Below are 12,008 nucleotides of genomic sequence, written 5' to 3'. Positions count from 1 at the left end.
TTAAAATATATTTATAAGTTACTTTGTAATTGTTTCATATTTCATCTAGGTTATAACATCTTTTTGAAAGGTACTAATTTGCTTGAAGGGGCTTAAGTATCTTTTACGCATACTAAGAAAGAATAAGTACAAGGTCTTTTTTAAATGGAGATTTATCTTCAGTTTATTTATATAGTGTGAATTGATTTTGCTGGGTGCAACTGAAGTCAGAAATTATGGTCTACACAATGCTTCACATATTAAAGATGCGAGACAAGTCAAAGCACTTAGGCTTGGGAATCCTCTGGAAGAAATCCTGGACCAAGTAAAAAACATTTCATGAGCTAAATCAGAGGCTTTTCCAGGCAGTCTTGAAGCCAATCAGCTAGTGTCCCATCTGTTTTCTCACCTAAGTTCCAGAAGTAATTTGGATAGAGGCTAAGACACTGGTGGAATGCATTAGGAGAATGAAAGTATTCTTATTTTCATTTCTAATACATTCCATTCTGTGTGTATTTGAGTAAGTGTTTTGTGCATGATTTAGTGCCTTCGTAAAACAGAGTACTTGCAACACAGAACCTGGTGGCCGTGGATCACAATGGGGGCGTTGCAGACCTGAATGAGAACACTGCAATCTTGGGATTAGATTCATGCCTCTGAGTTTGGATGGCAGACAGATCCGGGGCCACAATGAATCAGAAAGAAGTTAGGAGGAGTCAGAGACATGAGTGGTGTCAGAAGCACAGAGTCTGGGTTGGCAGGATGGTGGCTCAGGGGTTGAGTGTCTGCCTTCAGCTTGGTCATGACCCGAGGGTCCTGAGATCAAGCCCGATGCGGGGCTTCCTACTCATTGGGAAGTCTGCTTCTCCCCCCGACCCCTGCTTTTGCCCTCTCTCTCTCTCTCTCTCTCTGATAAATAAGTACAATCTTAAAACAAGAAAGAAACAAGGAGTCCGTTTTCTTTCAGTCTTCTGCCAATCCTCTCAAATTTGTTAAAGTCTACAAAACAAGACCCTTAATAAATACTTGCTGGAAAGCCACCGTGGCTAATACAACCGAATGCCATAATGACGATAATAAGAGCAGACATTTCTTCAGGTCTAGCTCTGTGAAGTGCTATCTTATTTAGTCCTGACACAGTCTCACAATGTAAGAATTATTATCATGCTTATTTTGCAGATGGGGAAATTAAGGTTTAGAAAGGATATGAAACTTGTCCAACATCTTGGGTTGGTAAGAGGTCTGCTAGGCCTAAAGCCAGGTGTACTGTCTCCAGAACTCCTTTTCTTCATCTTCATGGAGTGCTTTAAAGTCAGCTGGTCCTTATAACTTACTGCCTATGGGGATAAGGGCACAAATCAAGTCTGACTCAACCTAAAATTTGTAGTAGAAGGCCAACAGTTAATGCTATCATTTGAATGATGTATCGATAAGGGGAAAGTCCTCAACGTTTTGGATTCTGAACAGTATATCCTTGTAAAAATATATTTTTCTAGTGCAAAATAGAAAATACAAGTAGAATAAAATTTTGAGGAAAATGATCTCCAAGTAAGAGTATCGAAGAACCATGTTTTTGTTTTCTAATTTGGCAGACATGTACGCCAGTAACTTTTCTCCACTAATATCTTTGATATAAAGAGGATCATGAACGTAGGGAAAGGAGGTATAATATTCCTGCACATATTTTTTTCTTATCCGGTTGGATGCTTCCAATTATTTATAGTCTTTTAGGAAATTGAATCACCACTATTGCATTAAGATGCTACTTTATATTTTCTAAACTAAGGAAGTACTTTCTCTGACTTCTAAGTTTTATTTTGGAATGTTTGTATCTAGGATCCATTAAAAAAAAAAAAAACTTAACAGTCCCACTATTAGGTTTTGGTCCTATGAAATTACTAGGGTGTTAAGTGTGCAAAGATACATTTTAAGGATGTCTCTTACAACTTTAGATGCAATAGGAACATATTTAAACAAATTAAATATCTTTCAACAAGAGGATTGATATTATGTCCACTATAACATCAAAAATATTGAGGTACATATAGGTAAAATGGCTGTAGCAGTGTTATTAAAATATCATTATGTAAAAAGTTGAGAAGCAGAGAATGATATGTGAAATTTGAGCCATCTTTGGTTAAAAATCCTGTCGTGTGTCTATGTATGTGAAGGTATGTAATGTGATGTCATGTGGTGAAGTGTGTAGTCATGGAAAAAATTCTAGAATTTTTCATACCAAAGTATTCAAAAGTGAGTAGGGGTTGCAAGTTGTGGGGAAACTTTTACTTCTTAGTTTCTACACTTCTGATTTATTTTGTTTCATGTTAAAAGCATGTATTGGTCTTGTTAAAAACAAAAAGTAATGATTTTTTTAATAATTTGCTTTGCATTTGGTGCTTATGACTGAAAGATTCAATTTATCTTTCCAGTCTAATTTGTCCTAATTTAAGACTTGCTACCTTAACTATAAATTTTTCAACTGTTTCTTTGATTCCTTTGCCACTCTGCCTTTCTTTATCTGGTCACTTCTCTGCGGAAGGCCCTTCGCTCCCCCCCCCCCATTTTTTTTTTTTTTCTTAAAGATTTATTTATTTATTTGAGAGAGAGAAAGAACTGGCTGGCATGCAGGAACCTTGCAGGGGAGAGGCAGAGGAAGAGAATCTTCAGGTAGACTCCCTGCTGAGCTCAGAGCCCGAGTAAGGGGTTCCATCTCAGGACCCTGAGTTCAGGACATGGCTGAAACCAAGAGGCAGAAACTTAACCGACTGAGCCACCCACTGCCCCTTGACGTCACTTCTTGTGTCCAGGTTCCACTATGTTCCCAGTTCGTGTTTCTGTAGCACATTTTTGTATGTATATTTCTCAGTCAGGTCCTCTCCTCTATTGTCATTTCAGATATTGTGTTCTTCTTAGTCTGCCTTTTTATACACTTACTAATATATTTATAGGAGCCACCCATAAACCTGAAACATCTTAAAGCTTATTTATTCCCTTATAATTAGATGACCTTAGGTGTCTCATAACATTTGAAAAATCAGAAGTGTTTCAGTTTGTGAAAATTGTTAACAATTCCAGCTTTTCTCTATGTCCTAATTTACCATGGAAGAGTCACCTCTACTTTATGCCAGACTGCCAACCTTGTAATTTATAATCCACTCCTCGATTCTGTTTTGCAATTTCTATGTAATAACTGTATTTGCTTCCTCTATTTTCTTATATAAACACATTTCAAGAGGCTTAAATGGGAGATGACAGTCCAAGTAAAATATCTTTTATTGCGATTTTTTTATAGTGATTATTTCATAGCATGATGCCAAAATATTGTCACATACAGTATCTCACATGACAAATCCAATAAAGTCTTGGAGAAACAGAAATGTTCATAATAGGTTCCTGTATAAATCAGTCCAGGTGGTTTCCTTTTACAAGGACAGGCAGGATTATTTTCAGTATGACAGCACCAAGGGAAAGAGTGAAAACCCAACTGATTTGCAAACAGGAGTTTCCTCAGTAGTCATCCGGGAAGGGAGTTTTGCTGTGTCACAAGTGACGAGTCCCTGGTTTTGAAAGAGAGTGAATCATCCTCCTTTGAAACAAGAGATAAGTGGGAGAGAGAGCTGTATAAAATTATTTTACAACTATTTCCTTTTGAGCTATGACTTCTTAAACTGGAATGTGATCCAGAATAGCTTCCCTTTGAATCCAACATTTGTCTTAAGCATTTTTATTGTCTCTATTTTCTCTCACACCATCGCACTTCTTCTCTCCCTCTGTTCAACAGATTTATACTGACTGGGCCAACCACTACCTAGCAAAATCGGGCCACAAGCGGCTGATCAAGGATTTGCAACAAGACATTGCAGATGGAGTCCTGCTAGCTGAAATCATCCAGATCATCGGTAAGACCTGCCCTCTGGGGAGAACTGTGGAAGTCTCTGCCCCCACCCGCCTTGGTGAAACACAATTTCAGTTGAATGCATAGGAACTCTGTCCGTGAGTCTCTGAGATCCTTGTAGCTCTCCCAGGGTTTAATTATAAATGTTTATGTGAGAGTGTTTGAAAAAAGCAGTTGGGCTATACTTTTAAATGGCTAGAACTATATCTTTACATACACTGAACTGTCAGAAACGAACGCTTCATTAAACCATATGTCTCCCATGCGCGCATTTTGTTAGTTAGAGCGACTCATATACTCGGAGATTCCTTGAAACTGTATCCTGATCCAGCAGGGACAATTGTGAAAGGTTTCATGTCAGCAGTCATTTGGCACGAGCTAAAGAATTAGCAGCAACTTCCTTCTCACTCACTTTTTTTTTTTTTTTTTTGCCTGATTTGTGCATATGGAACTGGCAGCAGCTAACAAGTGTGTCCTCTCGTACATGGCTTGGGAGATAGAGTGAATGTAGCAGCAGCATTGTGCTTGTTTTGTTGTTTTGTTTTATTTTGTTTTGTTTTTCTTAGTCTCCTTTTTTTGTGTTTCACTTCATTGCTTAAGCATGTCATTCTTTTTTTCTCTCTTTTATTTTATTTCTTGGCTTTAGCAAATGAAAAAGTTGAAGATATCAATGGATGTCCTAGGAGTCAATCTCAGATGGTAAGAATCATATTTATTCTAAAATATAATGCTCATCTTCACTTCCGGTTAAACTACCTTTATAAATGGACTAGAAATTTCTTTGGCATGCCTTCCTGCTTAAGAAATCATTTGATCACATTCTATCATATGTATTTCTTTGGATGCAATTTATGAACAAGTGATAGCATCAGCACAGTTGAATATGTGTAACTCCTGAATAACTTATCTCCAGGTGTTTTCTCAGATCTTGATTTTTTGTTGTTATTCTGGTATCTGAATACTTTAACACTGGTTTTGCTGGCAGTGAATCCCATTTCCAATTTTAAGTGGAGTCTTTTTGTCTGAACAACTGGTTTGAAGAACAGAACTTGCCATGTGCATCTTAAAATATATATAAATGGTATTTTCTTTGTTCATAACAGAGTCCTGTGTTAAGACATGGACTCTTAAGCACTTTTGGAAATGGCTCCAAAGGCATGCTGCTGGAAGTTTTCTGAGGAGTGACTGATCGTGAGATATGATTCACAGCATTTTCCAGAAAGCTGTTGATCTAGAGGTGTGTCTTCCCCAGCCCTCTTTTTATCTTTACCAAATGGTAAAGCTTAAAGTTTTGTAATTAAAAAAAATAGATGGATAAAATGCTAAGATAAAACTCCTTGTTCTCTAAATTAAATAGCCACAACTTAATTTTATAGGAAAACCTGAAGTACAAATGCCTTCATTAAAATTATGTCCGTGGATATAATCAAGAGTGATATACAAAATCCATAAGATGAGGCTTCCTTCAAGACTTTTTAGCACCAAATAGGCATTTTAAGCGAATTGATGAGTGTTCTTAATTGTCAGAGATTGGAAGAGTTAAAAAAAAAAAAAAAAAAGTGAACTCTTTTGGTGTGCTGACTTACTTTTCTTAAGGTCAGAATACTGAAATCCAAAACAATAAAAGGAATTTATTCTTGAACAGTGACTAACTAGCACATCTGGTTGTGTGTGTGTGTGTGTGTGTGTATGTGTGTGTGAGTATGTGATTAATAAATGTTCTAAGAAACTACTACAATATCATAAATTCTATGTAACTGTTATGAAAAAAATCGCCATAAAAAACAATTTTCTGTAAAATACTTCAGTTTTAAGGAAATTCCTGATCTAATTATTCTGGGTGCATTTGTGACTCTCTGAAAATTAATTATAGTTTTACTGAAAGTAATTGTAACACCTTCAGACCCTCCTAAAATAATCACTGTGTGATACTGTAAAAGAGATGTAACCTCTCTGAGTCTCAGCTTTCTCATCTGTATAACGAACCTTAATTAGGATATGATAATGATATATAACCACGGACATTCTTTACTACCTAAACTGATATGGAAATACATAATAGTGCTGTTACAAACTCTATTTGGATGCATTCATGAATTAACACCTGCTTAAAGATTTTTAGGACTTTAGCTTAAAGAGCTCTATAGTCCCTGAGTATCATATATTATGTTTCTTAAACTCAACACTTGGTTTTTCTTTTATTATTTCAATTATATAGAAGTTCTAGATACTAAAACACATCTTCTGTGCTGTCATTCCAATTTGATTCTGATTACAGAGAGTCCAGTAAACAACCATGACGGAAGGGGGGGAGAAAGGAGCATCTCCAAAACTCATAACTATGGATAGGAATTTAGTCCTAGATATTTATCTGAAACATCTGTACCAAAGATCTGCAAATCTGTGAAAACATTCTCTTAAGTATTAGACTCTGTTAATTTTTTATTGCATCCTACTCCTTATTAGCTCCCAAATGTCAAATAACATCTAGTATATGTGTTATGTTAATATTTCTGCTTTTGATTGGACAAATAAAACACAGAAAAACCAAAGCCTAAGAAATGTAAATGCTGTGAAAAAGGTAGTTTTTCCAGCCACATGGTGTTAGTCAGAATCTCATTGAATTTTGAGTAGAGAGTGACTTGTATCCTCTCATTTTTTACATTAAAAAAAAATACATTTTTTCTGATGTGGTTGAATTTTGAATCTGAAATTGGCATGCCCCCCATGTGTTTATTCAGAATAATATGTATGACAAAAATGTAGCTTTTTTGGTTGAATTATTTTTGCCTCTGTTCTTAAGAACTGGCATTGGTACTATATTATTAATGAATAAAAATTCCAGGTTTTAACTAAGATGAGGAAGTAGAGGAAAGAGAGCATGAGAGAGCATGGCTAGGATTATGAATTTGATACATCTATTCCAAACAGGATGTTACCTGCTTCTATATTGCTTAACAACCAAAACGGTGAGTTCTGTCCTTACCCACAGAACTCTTTTCACTACACCCTTTTGTATTTCTCATCTTCTGTGATCTTTGCTTGCTGTTTGTGTTTAATAGCAAAAGGTAAGGTAAAACTAGGTGTGCTACTGTTTCTAGTCACCAATTGTCTTTGTTTTTAAATTTCAAATTTGATAACCTTTTTGGACTGTTCTAAGCCTTTAAGAATGTAAGTTCTCTCGTGGCATGGATCCATAATACATTGATAAATATTCTGATGAATAACAACCAGGTAATCCATACTGAGCCAATATTTGCTGAGCACTTGAGGGACAAGATGTAGGGATATTTGAGATCAGAGGGACAAATATTGAAATAAATAATACCAACAATGTTGCAGAAGCAAAAACAAAAAGTACTACGAAGGGAGTGAGCTTGGTGCATACCTCCAACAGATAGAAGACTGCTGTGGTGTGAGGACAGTGAGGTGTTTGGATGGGATGATGGAAGCCTGATCATCTAGGGCCAAAGTAAGGAGTTTGTATGTTATTCTAAGTTGGTTGGGGAGCATTTGGAAGACTTTTAGAGCTGGACTGAGGCATGATTTGATGATAATATTTAAAAATAGATCACCCTAGGTGCTTTCTGGGAATTGTAGAGTATGTGTTTTAGTCTCCATTTGGTTGTGGGAGGTGAAGAATATAGGAAGTATAAAATGATCCCGCATATATGGCCTGACAAGTTTTGTTAGACATGAAATTGTGTTTAGAACACAACTAAAGGTAGAAAGGGGAGGATAACAAATTCAAATTTTGAAAGTAGACTTTGATCTATCCACTGGGACATCAAGCAGAAAGGTGACTTCAGCCAATTAGGTGTGTGTTCCTAAAGGTGACAAGCAAGGTATTAGAATATACCTGGTACACAGGTAATGACTGAAGCCATGGAAAAGGATGAGATCTCAACAGAAGGCCTATATAAAGTCATGAGGGAAGAAATCTGAGGTTCTCACATTGGGGAATACCAATATATATGTGATGAGCAAAGGTGTAGAGTCAAGAAAAGGAAAGATTGGTGAGAGAATGAGCCCATCTTTAAGAGGGTGGATCCACAGATATGGTTTGTGGATCCTTAGGGTAGCTATGGTAACTTAAACTAGAGTATTTGGACTAACCCAGGGAGATGGGGCAAAGTAAGATGAGCAGAGAGTGGCAGATACTGTCAAATGCTACTTAACCAACTAGTTTGTGTGTTGGAACGAAGAATTTGGTTCTAGCAATCAGACAGACATTAATGACCTTTATGCAAATGTCTTCTAAAGGGTAACCATGTATTAAAGAGTAATAGAGGTACACATATCCACTGAGCCTTGAATAATCTTTCTAGGAGTTTTCCTATTGAAGGGAAAAATTATCTATGTATACACACATATGTATATATATTTACAAAATATATATAATTGTTTGAGAAGAAGGAAGAGTGAAGGGAGTTTTTGGAAGGAGGGAAATTGGTAGAGAAAGAAGAAGCAGCAAGGAGAGAGGAGGACCCAGGGATTGGGGAGACAAGAGATGATGCTAAATCCTAAAGGAAGTGGCAAAGGAAGAGATTTGAAGTCTGTGTAGAAGATTGGAAAAAAAGGGATACATTTTCCTTTGTTGATACAATGGGATATGATTGGGTGAAATGTGGATATCTGAAAATGGATTAAATAGAAATTGAAGGAATTCATCAATAAGATATCTTCAGAGTCCTAGAGAATAATAATATGCTTTTTTATGGGATTCTCTATATTACCTTATAATATAAAGAAAAATTCAATTATATCTCGAAATGGGTAAAGAAAATTTAACAATAAACCTTTCAAGTTACATAGGCCAACGAACACATATTTAAGAGAAATATGAACTTGCCTTGTACCAATTTATTGGCATAATTATTGAGATATTTGATTCACGTTTATTCTAAGTCTCAAAGTCATGGTTATGTTTCTTAATAAACTTGAGACTAAACTCATTCTAAAAAACAGAACTCAGTTTGAAGGAGCTTATTCAACACTATATTTAACCTTATCCAGAGATGAAGTTACTGATATGGGTTGCACCTGTTGAGTAATTTCTAGGTGGGTGGTATCAGAATTCAAAATATATGCAGCATGCCACACTTTGGTGAGATTACACAAGGAAATAAATTAGTAAACTATAAATACTCGGAATGTCCAGAATGCCCAGTAGATTAAAAATAGCAGAAAAATGCCCAACATGTATTTGAAAAGCAGAGGCACAAGTGCTAGGTTCTTAGACAAAAATGTAAGACATGTAGGGGAAAAGTTGTTGGGAAGACAAATTTTCCTTTATTTTAAAATAGACTATTACATTGAAAGAGCTTCACAAATGCATAGAGGGATTAGGAAATTTTATGATGTGAAGTAAACCAAGATTTTGATCATACTGTAGAGTTGAGGATCTAACAATTGGGGTTCACAACTCATCCTTCCTTCTTATTGGCTCCTCCCATGACCTCACTGTAATAGCTCAGTTATGTTTCAGCCACAACTTTCAGTCTTACTTTCCAACATATCACATTGTTTAACATTTGCTGATAAGAGGATTTGGGGAAATCTTATGCCTCTTAACCTTTTTTATTCCTTGAATGTAGAAAATTTGGTTTAATTCTCCATTTCCAAGTCCCACGGGATTATGACTTCCAGAATAATACAATTATGGAGTTTATAGACCTCTTCATTCCATTTCAATAATTTTATACTTATTTGGATGGTGAAACTGTTCTTCCTAGTAAAAGTATTTTATGCTTTTATCAGTATTCTGTCTTTTAAAGTTTTGATTCTTTTAGCCACTGCTTGTAATTGCTTCGCTTTTAAAGGATCTATTTAGGTAAGATAGGAAGATGAGGTTTCTGACCAAATAGGGAAGAGATAAAATATTGGAATGCTCTTAAAGGTTTAATAAAATCTTATAAATGGCACACTGCAGGATTCTAGCATTATGACTCAGAGGAGTGGAATATTGCTAAGTTAGTCCATTCACATGATCCCCTGCCATTTTTGAAACTGTTCATCTTCTGGAATGGCTAGAAAAAGATAGCTTAATGAAGACAAATGCTTTACTACAAATATAGTTCGGATCTCTAATGAAATGCTAAGTAGAAATTTCTATTTTGTAGTTTTCATCATAATTTCATTATTTTCATATGAGTTCAAACTTTGGAATAATAAGCGTAAACTACTAGCATCAATAAATTTATACTTATTAGAATATCACCCTGATTATTTTTAAAACTGTATTTGTCTCTAGAAGTTGCTCTGTATTACTAAAAAAGTTCAAAAAAATAATTGAAATGATATGGAAACATTAAAAGAAGTATGTTAAGTTGGAAGGACAATGGTCACTGGAATTCTAATTCCAATTCTAATTCAGACTTTGTGACCCATTCAGTGAATGCTCAGTCTCTGCTTATTTCTGCATTGAGGAAATTAGACCAATGGAACGCTGACTTGCTAGATTTATTTAACAAAACACCAATGACCATGGTTTCTGTTCATTATTTTATCTTAGAGATATGTTTGGGTTTTCACTCTCTATAGCTTTATAAAAGTATCTTCATAGTAAGTAAAATAAGATAGTTCTTAAAATGTATTAAGTCCAATTTACAAAGACAGACAAAAGTATCATGGGAGTCATATTCTTATTGGAGTTGTCTGGTTTACCATTAAGATATTAAATAAATGTTGAAAATACAAGAATGTTTTTCTACATTACTTTATATTACAGAATAAATAGTTTAAATGTGTTCATGAGTATCAATATTTATATTGGTTCATGCTATTATTAGGACAGATAGACACTGAAAGGAAGTAACTAGTTTTGAATTAGATTCAGAATCTGTGTAATTTCTTTCTTTTTTCTTTTGGAGAGAATATATATATATTTTTTCTTTTATTTGAGGAAAAATAGTAAGTTTTATATATGCATGTCTAGTAACCATTGTGAGCCATAGTTATTAATAAATCCAACTATATATTGGATTTCTTAAACATTTAGGATGTTCTTTATCCATTTTTTAAAGATTTATTTATTTATTTTAGAGAGAGAGAGAGAGAGGAAGGGGAAGCAGGAGCAGAGGGGAAGAGAAGAGGGAGAGAGAGAATCTCTAGCAGACTCCCCACTGATCACTGAGGCCCAAGTCAAGGCTTCTCAAAGGGCTGATCTCAGGACCCTGGGATCACAAGCTGAGCCAAAATTAAGAGTTGGATGCTTAGCTGACTGAGCTGTCCAGGTGCCCCATCCTGATATTTTTAACTTAAATGCTGTAAATTCTTTCCCACCACTAGGTCATATCCCAGTAAAGAAAAAGTGCAATCATACCTATTATTACAAAGTATATTTTGTAATAATCCTTTCATAAATGTAGTCTTTGTTACCTTCAATAATTTAATCTCTTTTAAAATGACTTACTGTTCCATATTTTTCAGTCTCTTTTTTGAAATTTCATAGAAAATGACCACATACAATACTCAGTGATAAACTATATAACAGAACAATTTTGAAAAACTGTAATTTCACAAATAATATACTAAGATATGAGGCCATTTTAAAAAAGAATTAAGACATTCTTAGTTTAAAAACTTATGACAAATAATGCACAAATTACTTCTATAAAAAGAGAAAAGGGAGATGAAATAGAGAGTCTTGTTCATTTGATCTCAGTATAATCACTTGAAAAGTTTATCTTGGATGAGATAAATTATTTGAAAAATCAGTAGAAATGTCCAAGCTAGTTACTTTATGATATTATATTTAAATGATTTTAACATAAATTGAGTCAAACTGACTCATTGAAGTAGATTCAGATAAAAATTCATGAAATACCCCTGAAAAATCATATTGCCCACTTGTTTATATTCGCTGTGTTTCAAACGTAACAAAAAATATTTTGAAATCATATCATAGAAACCAAATTGTAGAGCACTCAACAATATCTGCTTCACTTATTTAACCACTTTAATGATTGAATGTCAGCCATGTATGTCTGGTGTTGTGCTGAATGATTTGCTTGCATTTTTCATTTAGCATCACAGCAAACCTACAAAGGAACAGGGTCTCACTGAACAGGTTCAGGAAGAACCAGTATTGGTTCTCATGTCTCTTTGAGTCTAGACCAAGTTGCTTTTTAAC

The 12,008-nt window shown here is 34.9% G+C and overlaps 1 protein-coding gene across 7 annotated transcripts in view; it reads left to right on the top strand.

Annotated features, from left to right (window-relative positions):
- The window catches only part of NAV3 (neuron navigator 3), a 597,791-nt gene that overhangs the window by 326,553 nt on the left and 259,230 nt on the right, over positions 1–12,008 (top strand). For all 7 annotated transcript variants that reach the window (XM_045069074.1, XM_045069076.1, XM_045069075.1 and 4 more), the window contains exons 2-3: positions 3,761–3,878; positions 4,521–4,573. In XM_045069074.1, the coding sequence (XP_044925009.1) occupies positions 3,761–3,878; positions 4,521–4,573 (171 nt within the window). The remainder of the gene's footprint in view (positions 1–3,760; positions 3,879–4,520; positions 4,574–12,008) is intronic.

This window comes from Mustela putorius, unplaced genomic scaffold (assembly GCF_011764305.1).
Source record: "Mustela putorius furo isolate JIRA1106 unplaced genomic scaffold, ASM1176430v1.1 tig00003911_pilon_pilon_pilon, whole genome shotgun sequence".
Taxonomy (NCBI): domain Eukaryota; kingdom Metazoa; phylum Chordata; class Mammalia; order Carnivora; family Mustelidae; genus Mustela; species Mustela putorius.
This window is presented reverse-complemented; position numbering and strand designations above follow the sequence as displayed.